This window comes from Geospiza fortis, unplaced genomic scaffold (assembly GCF_000277835.1).
Source record: "Geospiza fortis unplaced genomic scaffold, GeoFor_1.0 scaffold41, whole genome shotgun sequence".
NCBI lineage: Eukaryota > Metazoa > Chordata > Aves > Passeriformes > Thraupidae > Geospiza > Geospiza fortis.
In genome coordinates this window covers 12,626,830-12,642,290 of record NW_005054299.1, presented here as the reverse complement: position 1 = coordinate 12,642,290, position 15,461 = coordinate 12,626,830, and the positions used below count along the sequence as shown (strand labels likewise).

The following is a 15,461-nucleotide window of genomic DNA, read 5'->3' as shown; positions in this document are numbered from 1 at the left end:
CTGTGGAAATATGACCAGTGTCCTCATTCACCACTTGCCCTGGGAGCAGCCTTGGAGTGAGCAGCTGTTCGTCAAAGCACCAGACAGTGTTGCCTGTTCCACACCACCTGGTACCATCCCAGCCCAATGTTTTCAGAGGTTCACAAAGATCCTGCAAATCAATGCCGATTTCAAGTTCTTTCAAAAAAAGCAATTCCCAAAAGGTTTTGTCTATCATTAAACCAAAATCAAAGCCAACAAATCTCAAAGCATTTCCAGTTCTCACTTTGAAAACAGTGTCACAGCTTCCTACCCTACACCCACTCACAAAACCATCTCAGTTTGTCTTACTGCAACATTTTGTTAGCATGCCCTCAGATCACTTATTTTCCTTTTTTGCTTCCGTGGAAAAAAAAAAAAAAAGTTAAACATTCAGTCAGGGTTGACCTGAAACACTTTTTTTTCTCAAGAAATCAATCAATCACAAGTCTAGTCATGCTGTTGCTCATCGGGGTTTCTGGTCTCCATACACAGATATATTACACCTGAGAGTATGGAGGAAATAGTAACCCTTACTTATCCATCTGTAGTCTATCTGCACTCGGGATGCTGCCTTCCCACATGGCTCTGCCCTTTGGCAAAGCAGCAGAATGAGGTCAGGGAAACAGACTTTCCTATATAACCCTCCTCCTACATGATCCCCCCAAATCCTTCATTCTTGGCACATCCACCTTAGGGGCACAGTGTGAAGGACAGGCACCTGGAAACACTCCCATCAAGCACCTGGCTGTCAGAAGCTGAGAGATACACTGCAGGGAGTTCAGATCATGATAAAGATGATGAAATGTTTAGATTCCTAGTGAACGACTTAGAAGAAAAGGTTAAAAAATGAAATATGTATATAATTTAGTGAAATGAGGCTAGAAAACACATTATTGTCTGGAAATATTCAAAAGCATTAACTGTAAGGCAAGCTGAGAAGACTAGATGAAGGCCTGACGGCATATCCAATCCCCTTCCCTGGTGATACTCAGTTTGGGATGCACACCACAACCCACGACAAGGATAAAAATAGCTTGCTTCTCTCTCTCTTGAGACCAACTGGCACTGCACAGCCTTGGGGCATCCAAGCCAGTGAGATGTCCCTCCTGGAAACACAGTGCCACAGATAAGAGAAGTCACTATAGGAATCTCTCGCAAAACCAGCTTTGAGCTGCTGATTTCTTGGCATCTTCCCTGCCCTCAGCAGCTTCCTATGAAGGAGAGTCTCTCTAAGGATACCTAGCCCTCATGGAGCCCCTTGTCCAAACTGACAGCTCAGGCAGGAACTACATAACCCCATAGATCAATGTCAACAGGAGTGTGTTCAGAGCAGCTAATTACAGACACCAGGGCTGGTGAGGTGAGGGATTGAGAGCAAATGAAGAATTAATATGGAGCTGCTAGCAAGCAAGGATTAAAAACAACCATTGTCTATTCTATCCTCATTTGGGGACTTGTAGCTAGGATTTGCTGCACAATAGCCTGGCTGAGTAGTCAGCACTGGGACAAATCACACAGCAAACGAACTTTGATGCCCTAGGAAAAAAGCAAAGGCGAGATAGAAAGAAACCCAGAGAAGCATCTGGAATGCAAATTAGTGCCTCCAAAGCACTGGCTGTGAATGCCTGGCCTAAACCCAAACCAAGCCTGAGCACATCCTGGCTGACAGCTCCGTGTCCTTGCAGCATCAGGAAAAACAACCTTTTGGCCCCCGAATTCCCTAACACAACAATACTGAATATAAGCAGGCATTCTTCAAATGGTTTACAATTGGAAAGGAATCTCCCTTATCTACTCACAACATGAAGTGTTTCACTACTGTCTACACATGGAAAACTGAAGGTCAAAACAGAGGAGCAGCAATCCCATGGCTACCTTAGAAGTCAGTCGGAGTTGTGAAGGGCAGCCAGCTCTCACAGCCCTACCTGCAATCCCTGCTAAGTTACAGAGGTTTCCTGAGACTGGGAAGGAACTACAATACCTCCATTTTCCAGTAACACTGTCACTCTGGGAGGCATGGAAGAGGCTCCTGGATGAAACAGGGATGAAACCTCATCCCATCTGAACTGAGTCCACAGTGTTGTTAAAGTTTGTGTAGCTCTTCTACTTTACTCCCTTCTACCACGTGTCAGTCTGCCACCAGTTGCCAGTAAAGTTAAGGGCAGATAGCCTCTGATGGAGGTACCTGTAAATGAACCTCCAGATCTGCACTCTAGGCAGAGCCATAAAACATTGCAGACTTGGACTATGGGAGTCTCCAAGTCATCTTCCTTTCCAGTGCCTACAAACTGAAGAAGAACTGAAGTGTGACCTGCTCTCCAACTCCTCATCAGCAGAGATGAGAAAGACCCATCAGTGCTAGTTGCTGCAGTCACCCTTTTTGCCTGGTTTCACGCTGCAATCATGCCTGGTTTCCTCTATCAAAGTCCAAAGCCAGCTGGACAGTTTTGTTCCCTATTTCTCTCCTTGTTGCCCCTTCCCCATCTCCCCTGCCTGGCACTTTCTAAGGGCACCTGCTGGTGAGGCACACAAAAAGTTAAACCATCTATCTGCTGCTATATCTCTCCAGCCAACCAGAGAAAGACAGACAAAAGGGAAATCCCAGGACACCAAGAATCCTGTTGTTACCTCTTCCCATACAAGGCAATCTTTGCATTTGTCTTGTAATCTGTATTATTCTTTCCTCCCAGTCAAAAGGGAGAATAAAGGCAAATGATGAGTGATGAGGAATTAATTACAGGCAGAGCCAGCTGTACCTTCTGCTGGCTGCCTTGAAGACCAGAGCTGGCATTTCAAAAGACTGGCACTCACACAAAAGACCAGCTGTGCTGCCAGATAGAATAACCCAAGGGATGCCTTTAAATGTTACCTTCTCACAACAAAAAAAAAGGCGTCACTCAGTTTCCACAGGAGGGGGACTTCACTGTCACACTGAATTGCAGTGTAGCTCCAGAAGATCTGGTGCAGGGAGCTGTGGGAGGGATGCAGGGCCTGTAGGAACAGGGCCATCAGCACAGTCAGTGTGGGATGGCAGAGAAAGTAGAAGTTTCCTCAGTTCTCTTGGGGAGTTAGTGCAGGGTGATGGGGTGGGGAAAAGGCTAAGGAACAGCTCAGTTTACATGGCTCAGATGGAAGGCAGGCAGCTGGAGCAGTCAGGAAGCAAAGGGAGGATGACACTAGGCACTGAGAGATGGGGTGCTATGACAAGTGCAGCAAAGCTCCGTGGGATGGGTAGGGAAGGCTGTTGGATCCACAGCTGGGAGCTGGCACACAGCCTGGTCTCACTGCAACTGCCTGCTGCACTCCTGTAAGATCCTTGCTGCAGTATGGGGCAATCTCAGGAGATCAGCTATGGATGAGAATTCCCGGCTGCAGCTGAAGTTTAGATTTGGCACCCAACTGGGAATTCAGGGCTGAAAGCCCCCATGGAAATTCCCATGGCATTTCCAGTGCAGGCAAGATAGATTGAGGGTAAGAAGCTGACTGATTGCAAGAGATCTCCAGTAGCTAGAAAGAGATTCATGGTGTGGAGAGGACTTAGACCTTACACAGCTTAGCAGAGTCACCTGTAGACCCAAAATGAGGGCTAAAACCAATCCAAGGAGAAAAGAGCTCTTACATTTTCTAACAGGGGCTCTGAGCACTTCTTTGAGTGTTTAATGTTAATGCCACTGATCAGAAACTAAAAGCCCAAAGCTCAGTGCAGGCAAATACCAGGAGCCAGTGACAGTCTCCAGAAAGAACCTATTACTGTTTATAATCTCCACAACAAACACAGGTCTCTCTCCCTCTCATTTAAATGGATGCCAATGTATAGCAGTCAGCATCAGGCTGGTTACAGAGCTGGGGGGAAAGTTACTGCTCTGAGAGCTAGAGAGCAGAGGGTGGAAAAACAATTGTAGCACAGAGAGAGATGCAGAAATAATACCAAGTGGTACAGACTCATAATTTCTAGGAATGTAAGTTGTCTTTGTGCCATGGTAGGATGTATTTAGTCATTCACAGTCTCTCAGGATGCTTCACACATTAACATATGAGGAGTAAGACAATTAAAGCCTCTGGGCTGCTTTCCACTTCTGACTACAGAGAACTTTTATTTCTACATGTCTGTCACTGTTCTCAGCTTGGTGTGCAGGGTCCCCTCTGTCCAGTCCCGGGTCACTACACAGACCTGTTTCTGCAGTCACTGCTTAGCTAACTTCAGAGCAGGACGGTTCAGAGAGCTCATCCTGGTCAGAGTTTGGAAAGCTCCATGATCCCACCTCTACTCACAAGGCATCTGCATTGGGGCATGGAGAATGTTCAGCCTGTGCTGCCAGCTGATTGCCGTGGGACACTCCAAGCTCTGGTACAGTAGGGAGGCTATGGAGAAAGGAATCAGGGGAATCAAAGCCTCCTGTTTCCCGTTGTATCTAGGACTTTCTGGGGATATAAACAGCAATAAAGTAAGTTTTGATTGGCAATGTTTCCCCTACAGCAAACCTGTGAAAATTACTTATATATGGCTACAGGGAATTTTCTTTGGAGTTAACTGTGGATTTCAAAAACCCAAAGAAACAAACACATTTCCACCTCTGACCTCCTAAACCATCATCAAATGAGGCTGGGCTTGAAGCAATATTCCCTGACACAGCAAAGCCAATTGCACAGATTGATCTATGATCCATCACTATCTATCTGACCAGTCTGGCATGTACGGGAACTTTGGGATGGAGGGAATGTGCCAGCAGAGAAGCAACAACATTCTAAAAAGGCAAAGCAGACATATAGCTGAGCTTCTGGGGAGACACGTGGGCAGGGGGGATCCAGGCCTTGCAGACAGTGGGGTAAGTGCAGTGCTATTGTCATGGCTGTCTCATGATGGGGAATAATGGGAGGAAGGCAGGGAAGCAACAGCTATAGCTCCTTCTCTCCAGCATATCCCCACCTGTCTGTGTACATAGAGAGCAGATGGTGATATGGCAGGAGCAGACTCACAATGGAGCTATGCTTGAGCTTCTTTGCTCATTTGATCCACTAGTCTAATTAGAGAAACTGTTAGCATAGAGATATGAATGATACAAGACTTCCATCTTTGATACTGTGTTTATAGAACAAAATCCTGGCACCCCTTTTCATGGAAAATTCTCTGAGAAACTGTTTGTGACCACTAACAGCCTTTCTATGTGTGGACAACAGGATGTGGTTTAAGAAATTCAAAAAAAGGAGAAAAAAGATCTCCATGCTCCATAATGTTAAATTTATGCTATCTCAGAAGAACAAAGCCCCATCTGATATGCAGCTAGAACAAAACAGGGAGGGCACAGAGAGGGTGACTCAGGAGTAAGTTCAGAGCTGGTCACTTGTTGGGGCCATGGCTGTGTAGGAGCCCAGTGCTGCTGCTGACTCAGCTCCAGGCAGGGCTGGGGGAGCCCCAGGTGCTGGGCAGGGAAATGGATGCTCTCCTTCATTTCTCTGTGCAGCTCCTGGCAAGCAGGATGGGAAGATGCCGATGGGGGCAGCTCCTTCCCTCTTTGCTGCTGTAGCTGCTGGTCCCCCAAAGTGCTGGACACTACTTTAGAGAGGAAAGGCCAGCCTGGGGGAAAATCATAGAATTGTTTACATTGGAAAAGACCTTTAATATCAAGTCCAACCATGAAAAACAGGAGTTTGATAATGTCTTAGGTTGCAAATGCAAGATGTGGTCGGGGTGTGTGTTCTATTGCCATCTGTTGGAGGTGGGGCAGTTATCTTCTGTTAATTGGGCCAGCTGTTAAAACCAGGTAGGGCAGTTTTCTTTGTCTTCCAGACCCATCCTCCCTCCGGGGAGGTATATTCTCTTAATGGCCATTGAGTCTCACCGCATGACTGATAAAATTACATCATCCTATTGCAAGACACTCTGCCCAGGGGGAGGAGCCAAGAATTCCTACCTGGATATAATCTGAGACTTGGAACACCATAGGCAGCCTTTTTCCCCTGGATTCCCAGAGGAAGACCAGGCCCCTCTGCACCACCACTGGACCTTCAGGGGAAAACTCCACGCTTCTCCAGGATCACTGCTCCATCACAACCACACCTGTCACTCCAGCAGAACTGCAGCCACCACTTAATCTGACTGCTACCAGCATCCTGACCAACAGAGTGTCAGGTCATATTCTGGCTCTGTCAGTGTTGTTTGGCATTACTGCATTTTTATTTGTTTTCTCCTTTGTTATTTTTCCTAATAAAGAACTGTTATTCCTACTCCCATATCTTTGCCTGACAGCTCCTTAATTTCAAAACTGTCATAATTCGGAGGGCGGGGGTTTACATTTTCTATTTCAAGAGAGGCTCCTGCCTTTCTTAGCAGTCACCTGTCTTTTCAAACCAAGACAGATAAACCTAGGAAGAAGGAGTTCATCTATAGGCAACTTTTCCCATCATTTTTGTAGACTCAAGAAACATAGTGAACCATAGTGCATTTGTGAGGTCTGTTTGCTCCTTGTTCACCCTCTGTTTCATGACATGCCCAGATGCCTTCAGGCAATGCTCTCTCTCCTCCCAGCTTTGATAAGGGGCCCTTTGATCTTTGGCACCAGAGACAGCTGGGTCCTTTGCGGAATTCATGTGCTCAGCTCTCAGGCTGAGAGCGCGCACTGTGCTCAGCACTCTCCAACGAGCTGAAACAAAGTCTGCTTCATGGACACTGCCAGGTTTAAAAGAGCACAACAGTCAAACAGGGGACTCTGCCTCTCTCCCTTCGGAGGGCAAGTTTTGCAAAGACCTCAGCAAGAGAGCAGGGAGCCTCCCAAAGCCCCCAGAATACAAAAGATGTGTGTGAAAGGGCTGCTGACAAAACCCCTGCAGACATGGATGTACTTATGTGAGGAAAATTTTGCCTGTCTCCTCTCTATCCCTATTAACAATTCCCCTATTTCCCCATCATCAGCCTGTCTGTGGTGTCTCAGTCCTGGGAGCCAAGCACAGCAGCTGCAGGGCTGCAGGGCTTGGAGCAGATGGGCTGTTTTACTGCAGTGCTGAAGCCAGTGAGACAGCAGGAAGGAGCAGCTGAGATCACATTTCTTGCTGCTGAACTGAGGAAACCACTCAAAAGCTGTTCTCTGGCCTCATCCTCTGCCTGACCCAGGGAGATGTGAGAGGATGAATGGTTCAGGCCTTGAAAGTGATTTGCCGCAGGAAGGCTGTTTGTTAGAACAGGCTGTGCTCCCAGCTTTGAGCTCATTATAGCTGGGATGCATTATAGGATGCATCTTACCAAGAGACTTTCCCCACTTCATGCCTCGTGTTTTTGCACCACAAAACTCCAAGGCAACTAGCTGAGACAGTGAGACTCCAAACCTGCAACAGCAAACTCCTTCAAGTGTTGGGGTGCCTGTCATCCTTGCAGAGCTCTCTTTGGGAAACAGAGTCACTCCTAGAAGTGATGGTGGCGACTGACACTTGTTGAGCATTTCTTTGATTTTCTGGGATGCATTTCCATACATTACAAAATCATGTCTGGTTGAAGTCCAAGAACAGATAGAGATGGAGGCACAATTAGGTTATCATAGTTTGCACTCTGTCCCCATAGCCTTTCTCCTGTCAGAACACCCAGGGGAGTGTCCAGAAGTGCACCTGCAATGACCAACAGTGAAATAATTAATGGTCTGTGGAGAGAATGGAAGAGTGACAAGGGAGTGCTAAAGAAGTAGCTGGATATGCTCTGGGAGCTCCTGTTTCCTCTTCAGAGTCTGTTAAGTTTTGTATGTATCAATTTCAGAGTCTGAATAATCGATGCAACACCTGATGTCTCAGGAGATGATCAGGTTGCAGTGTATCCTTACAGCTCCTCAGCTTTGCACAAGGCTGCTGCTGTGATTGAAGTCTGAATGGAAAGATGTTCTGCTGAATGAAGGGAGGGGAGATCACAGCAAATGTCCATCAGAGGAATAACTGTCTCCAACCAGGTGATCAGGAGCAAAGAAAATCTGTGGGGATTCAGGGCATCTGCAAATGAATGGGTGCCAGCAATCTGTGCTCCAGCAGCCTTCCCAACAAAGCCTGCAGCAGGAAAGTAGTCAGACATTCAACTGGTAAGACAGAAGAGGGTTTTTGAATAAAGTAACATTTCAGTGCCTATCTGCACTGGGAACTTGATTCAGCGATGCCCTTTTAGTGAGGGACAAGGAAAGGCAGGGATCAGTGAACCCACATTCAAGGTACTAAACAGAATGCCTGCATCAAAATGAAGACACGATGTTTGTGGAATGAAAATTACATGTAGGCAATCCACATCTGAACACCTTTCTCTCATCTCCATGTCTTCTTCTTTAGATGTTAAACTCTTTGGCTTAGGGATTATCCAATCCTACCTGTCAAACATTGGTGCTCTTTGTAAGTAAACATCTAATGAAGGGACAGACACATAGTATTTACTGGGCTCCAGCAAAAGTCATTGAAGGGAATTCTCTGCCCTTGGTTATGTAGGAAGTTTGATTAGATGATGTATCAGTACCATTGAGTCTTAATAATCTTTAAATCCATGCCTTTAATCCAAAATTCACAGAATTCTTTACAGAAACAATGACTTAATCTGTCTTTGGTTCAGAGTCACTGTATTGAACTTACAGAGGCTGAATGACACTTTACAAATACGTGGTCTTCTTGCTGAGTATTTACAATCCTTGCTCACGATCATGGTATCTGACTACCCTCCCAAAAAACCCATGCAAATACTACTAGAAGAGACCACAATCTATCCAAAGGGTCCATACCACAGCCCACAGGAAGGTGCTGGATCTCTTAACAGATCATTAGTCAAATACATATTTATCAATGGCCAAAAACACATTTGAGTAAATGGAAAAAGGATGAGTATTAAAAAAATTGAATGCACTTTTTCATTACAAACTCTTCACTTAGCTCTAACTGCAACTTGTTTTCAAGAGCCTAGAGGGAAGTGAATCATACTCATGAGGAAGATCAGCCTCTCCTCAATCAATCCAGTGATGTAATCCCTATTGTGTAGAGTAATTGCACTGGAGATAATGGCATGGATTTAATGAACGACACATTTCTATATAAGGCAAACTTCTGTATTTCTGTATAAGGCAAACTTCATGTATCCAAAAGAACACAGCTACCTCCAGGGTGCCACCTGTATTACGGTGCAGTGGCAGGGTGCTTTGTTCATAAACAAAGTTTGGGTAGGAACAAGGGACCTATGATGGTGAATCTCACAAAGACGATGCCTTTGTGGCTCAAGCTGCTTTTTCAATGACAGAACTGGTACCTCTCAATCTGTGTGACCTGACAGCTCTGACTAACATGACTTGTCAGAATCAAAGCCACATGGCACCCACTGGCTCCTACGTGTGATCATCCACCACGGCCTATTAGATACACTTTGCACTGATTGTCTGATCTGAGCTGAAGAAGTAAAGAAGCAATTCAGTTTGGCAGGCCCTCCAGACCTGTGATTCCTCCTCAGCAGGAGGGCTTCAGCGGGGACACTGCCTGTGTAAGTGGCCTGCCCACAACCCAATTCCCTCTGTGAAACAGCCATGGCTTTCTTGGGCTCAGATGCTGCAGCAAGCAATCTGCTCAGGTCTCATTGTTTCCAGTGATTCACAATCAAAATCCTTCTCTGTCATTCTCCAGCACTGCTCCTCATGGGATCTTAGAATAGAGTAGAAGAGAAAAAAAAAGAAAAGGGAAATGAAAAGAAAGAAAAATGGAAAAGGACCTACAACCACCTGACCATTTTGATCACCTCTCTAGGAAGCCCATTACAGTGTCTCATAACCCTTTCAAAAAATAACTTTGATCCTCCCCTGATGCACCTTTGAACCATTCCCATGCATCCTGTCATGGGATTCATGGATTGGCACTTCTCACCCCCTTTCCTTCCTCAAGAAGCTGTAGAAAGCAATGAGAACTTTATAATTTTATTGGAAGCTTCCCATCCAGATTATACACAGACCAGACTTAGCTGGGGTGGTCAGATAAGGTCAGTGTCAGCACTGGAACAATCACACCCTTAACTCTCCATTCAGTGGCTGGAATTTCCACGTCTCTCTCAGCAACCTTCATCCTGTGAGCTGACCATGAAGACATCTCTTGCTGCAGAACCTGCAGCAGCAACTAGCAGTGAGCAGGAGGCTGCACAGATCATAACCTGGCTACCACTGAGTTAGGAGGCATGTGAGAAAGATGGCAGCAGACTGTGGTGGAACTAGTCTGTCAGGGAACCTGTCCTCTAAAAGCATCCCCCTCTCAGGCAGCCCCCAGGAAGGGAGGAAGAGGAGTCTCATGGCTGAAGCAAGGACTTGAGGATTTGCTCCCAGTCAACCTGACAAAGAGGCTTTTTGAACTTGGCAAATAGTTGCTAGCTGCCATGGCTAGTTTCCTCCCCTGAAGAAAGCAAACAATTCCTCAGAAACACAGAATCACAGAACATTCTGAGTGGGAAGAGACCCTCAAGGACCATTAAGCCCAACTCCTAAGTGAATGGCCCGCACAGGGATTGCTGCCACGATGATGGCATCATTAGCTCCAACCAAGTGAGCCTCATTTGACATTTCCACACCAGCTGCAAGTAAGACACTCTTGTTCTTGAATGCCTGGTGGAAATGGGATTTCTTTTCTTCTCCTCCCCCTGATTTTTGTGTTGGGGCTGGCAGGATCATAGGGCAATGTGAATGCTTGCTACAGAGGGGGCCAGAGGAAGAAAAACAGATGACCAAATAACTTGAGAAGAACGGGGACTGCCTCCAGGGAGCTCCCCTTCATCCTGCTCTCTCATCAGCTGAGAGATATTCAACAGCATCCTACTCTGCTAGTCACTGAATATTTTATATCATGGCTACAACTGATGCATTTGTATTCTGTTTCTCTCTTTCGTCATATCTATTATAAACGAGTAGTGTCTGGGAACTCTCCCAGGGAAGATTTGCCTGGATGGCTACGGATATTTTATAGTCAAATTGTGAGAGTAAAGCAGCTTTCAAGTTCTGTAGTGGGGGGAAAAAAGGTAATAAAAGAGTTATTAAAAAAATAAATAAATGTCGGGATTTTATACGGCTACTTTTTGTAGGGACAGAGCTTCAGTTTACTCCATGATGGAGCTGGAGCTGCTAGAAGAGGCTTGGGATGGGAGACACCCTCTTGCTGGCATTTTCTGCTGACAGGAGCAATCTGGTACACTCTTGCTGGCACCTGGCTTGGCAGGACTGTGCTGGCACTGGGTGAGCCAGGGGCTGTGGCTGTGACTGCAGGCATCAGGGACAGCCGGGTCTATGGGGAGCAAGGCATGGCTCAGGACTGCAGCAACCCCACCCGTGCCTTCACATTGCTGCACATGTGGGATGGATGGGAGGGCAGGGTCTGTCTCATTTCACAGGAGAAGCCCTACTGAGTCCTACACCGTAACCCAGGGCTGAAGAAGAAGAGCTGAATAAACTTGTTTTGCCCCAAGAACTCTGAGAGGACTTCAGCCAATAAGGGCATCAAGCCTGGCATCGAGGTACTGAGTTTCAATTAGCAGGCAGATATATGGTGGGTTTGCTGGACCAAGTCATGCATTTCACAGGCCAAGAGAAAAAGAACTTTCTTCTCATTTCATTCTCTTTCAATCTCTGTCTAATCAGTCTGATTTTAAAATTTGCTCTCAGCTCAGCAGCACCCACCATGGAAATCATATGGCATTAAAGAGTCTATCCACCTCACAGAAATTTATCAGCCCTTGTACAACAAGAGGAAAAATGGGGATCAAACAGGGCCCATAACACTGGATATGAAGGGAAAAACCAAAAGATATAAAAGGTGTCTGAAGCTGAGGAACAGAAAACAGCACTTAGAGGCTTTCTTAGGTCTCAGGAGTCACCATCACTTTTGGGTAATTTGTGGGTAGAGCAAATCAGTAAAGAGTTAAAATGCTAAAAGAAAAAAACAAAAAACTGTAATGAATTGGTTCTCTGGCATGTCCAGTCCACCTCATCTCCAGACAGACCACCACAAAAGAACTGTTAAACCAAGCTCTTTTCCAAAATCAAGAAAATGTTGATGAGATTTTACTTCACCTGTGAAATGAACGTGGAAATCTGACACGAGAAAAAAAGCAAGAGAGGCCTCCTCTCCCCACATCTTTTTTTTGCCAATCTCCCACCAGTCTGGGCCACTCTTCATCAAAGAATGAGACCCCTTTCCCAGCCTCCAGGAGAAGACAAACAGGAATTAGGCAGCAGAGCTGACTTACCATAAGGGCCAGCTGCAGGGAACACTTGAGTTTGCCAGACAGCATTAGCAGCTGGACTCTGTCAGCCAAGCAGGACCAGCAGCTCCAGGAAAATCTGGTGTGAGCCAACACCGACAGTGCTCTGCCTGAGCAAGCTGCCACCGATGGCAGGACTACAGCATGGAGCAGCCTGCCTCCAGGGGGAATCCAGGTGTGTGAAAACATCTCTGACCTAGCCCAATTCCAAGTGCAGAGAGCAGATATGAACCCTCAAAACACAGACACAGATGGAGATCTGCTCAGTGAACTGCAGCCCAGCTCCTAGCCCTGACACCCATGGTGTCAGGGTTTCAGCCTTGCCCAGATTTTGCAGTTTAACCTTTCAGCCGTGCCACGTGCACAGAGATGTGGCCAGACTCAGGAACATGTTCCCTCCCAAAGACATCTGCAGTGCTGAGCAGAGAGAGGTTAATTAACCCCGCTTATTGAAGGGCGGACACATTCCTGCCTGGGCCCTGATTTTTCAGTCAGGCTCTAGTCCAGCAGGTGATTAATAACACTGTGTGCTGTGCGCAGAGTGCATCTATTATTCAAATTAATGAAATTATAATCAAGAGGTGACGAATTAGCAGTTGCTCCTTGACTGGATATGGAAACTCATTAGTGTGCCAGGCGTTTCTGTGGTGCTCGCTGCACTTGAGGCTTACAGGAGCCAGGCAGAGCAGGCAATCCCCTGGTCCAGCTGGGGGAACACACATCCTGCACACCCCAGTGTAGCTGTGGCCACCTCAGAGCTCTCCGGTTCACAAAGCCCCTTCACCCTCTTCTCCATCCAATGGACAGACTGACTGTAAGGTGCTGCTCCAAGGACAGGCTATGACAGCCTCACAACCCTGACACTGCTGGGCTACGGGACAAGTATTTGAGTGCAGCAGCCCCCCCTGCTGCCTGGAATACTGGAGTAGGACTCCCACCCTCTGGAATTGCTAGTCACAGGCACAGCTGCTGGAGCAAGAGGCTGGAGATCTTCCCCAAGAGCCCACATGAGGCTGAGTTGACCCTTGCCCAGAGGGGACTCACCAATGTGCTTCCCGTACATGTGGTAGTAGAAGGAGACACAGTAATACTTGGCAGTGATATTGTACAGGGGGCTGATGAGCCGGGCTTTGTCTCCTGTCACCCGGGGCCGGGACGCCTCGATGAACATGTAATAACCTGCAGAACGAGAGGGAAAGGTGGGCAAAGGCAGCATGCACTGGCTCTCCCTTCCCCCAGATGATGGGATGCCACACTGGGAGACCGCCCCTCCTGTGGGAGACATGGCCTTGCTGTGCCCAACTGCTCTGCACCCACTGTGATCCCAGCCAGAGACACTTGCAGGATACCCCCAGTGCCTCCCCTGCCTCGGCAGTATTTAAGGAAGCACGGGAGAGACAGGCATCTGCAGACCTGCTGCGGGCACATGTAACAGGTGAACCCCTGCACATCTGTCTGGGTGGACAAAGAGCCCCAGAGCTGGCTGCACTGTGCAAGGAGAACACAGAAAGAGAAACCATTCCAGACTAATTTCTCTGCCTCAAGTAGAGGGAGAGAGGGTTCAGTACATCTAGCCTGAACAATATTGTTGTCTAAAGAGAACAATACCAAAGCAATTGTTAACAGCCCAGAGAGGAAGAGATTAGCCATTTAATTTGTTAACAGCATTTTCCATGCTCAGTCAGGTTGGGTGTACTGAACACTAATGGAAGAAACCATTTCCTTAGTGGGCCACTGGATGTTTCCCATTTTTTTCTGAGTTCAAAGATATGTGTTTGCATACAAATTTACTTTTCTTATTACAGAGAGAGGGACGTAGCATCCACTTAAACTGGGAGCATGTGCTCCACACACAGCTAAGGTGAGCAATACATAACACCAGTCTCCTCAAGCTATAAGTGAGGCTTCCTTCTGCCCCACAGGCAACTCCCATCTGGTCTCTCATGCTTCTGTGCTTGGTACTAAGGAGATCTGTTTGCATCCCTGAAAATTTCTTTGAGGAAACAGCTTGCTAAAACCTACAGGGCCATTTCTAGGTGTTAGAGATATTCTCCTAGTTGTTTATCCATTTTCTTCTTCAAAACAAGCATCAAACAGTGCAAGAGCATTAGGCATCAGGCAATTAGCTGACAACAAGAACTAATGCTCACACTCTTCCCTTCAACAAAGTTGTGGGTGTTTTAATTGTGTGCTTAATTCCAATCAGCAACATGCAAATTAACTGCCTGCTCCCTGCACCCCGTGTGAAGTAGAAAGCAGTTCAGCTTTCTCCCAGAGCTGTAATGCTCCTGACAGGAGATGGTGTGCACCTCCCCTCCCCTGCCAAGCCGAAGGAAACCCAGATGTGTGCTGACCCTCTGGCGTGCCGCTGATGTCCGTGGGGGGCCCCGTGTTGACGGTGCGCTTGGGGTTCTGCGTCAGGGCGTTCTGCCGCGTCCAGTCAAAGTTGTCCATCTTGTCCTGCACGAAGCCGCAGATCTTCTCGTCCTCAAAGCGGCAGGTGTTATCTGTGGGGATGGGAAGGGAAGGGCTGCTCAGCTGCTGCTTTTCCAACACCCTCCCCAAGCAGCCTGGGTGCTCACAGCAGTGCTGTGACACCACTGAGGCTCTGTGTCAAGCCAGGGGCAGATGGGCAGCTCCTGGCCTCAGGAGGAGGCTGAAAAGGAATGCATCATAGAAATCATGGAAACCATAGAAATCACAGAATGGGATGAGTTGGAAGCAGCCTCAAAATCCATTCAGTTCCAAACCCATTACCATGGGCAGGGATGCCATTCAGTAGATCAGGTTGCCCAGGATCTCATCTAACCTGACCTAGAACACTTCCACAGATGGGGCACCCATAACATCTCTGGGCAGCCTGTTCCAGTGCCTCACCATTCTCTGAGTGAGGAATTTACTCTTAAAATCTAATCTGAATGTCCCCTCTTTATTTAAAAATGTTCCCCCTTTTCCTATCCCTACCCATAATACACCAGTGATCAGTGTTACTACAGAAGTGTTAATCCAGGCTGATAAATGTGATGGTCTGACAAAATGGAAAAAAGCTATTATGGCTAAAGAGATTCTCTGAGAGATCTGAAGGGGCAAATGTAGAGGAAGGTAAAAAGATCACCAAAGGCAAACTGGTTACAGGGGCTTTTATATCAGAACAACTTGATGGTAGAATAATTTCCCCAGGAGAGAGAAAAAAGTAGCAGCAGATGAC

At 46.9% G+C, this 15,461-nt stretch overlaps 1 protein-coding gene across 1 annotated transcript in view; it reads right to left on the bottom strand.

Moving 5' to 3' along the window:
- Positions 1–15,461, bottom strand: part of MDGA1 (MAM domain containing glycosylphosphatidylinositol anchor 1) — a 110,509-nt gene that overhangs the window by 2,953 nt on the left and 92,095 nt on the right. Inside the window, exons 14-15 of the mRNA XM_031059692.1 lie at positions 14,608–14,760; positions 13,298–13,432 (exon numbers count right to left, since the gene is read on the bottom strand). Coding sequence (XP_030915552.1) covers positions 13,298–13,432; positions 14,608–14,760 — 288 coding nt within the window. The remainder of the gene's footprint in view (positions 1–13,297; positions 13,433–14,607; positions 14,761–15,461) is intronic.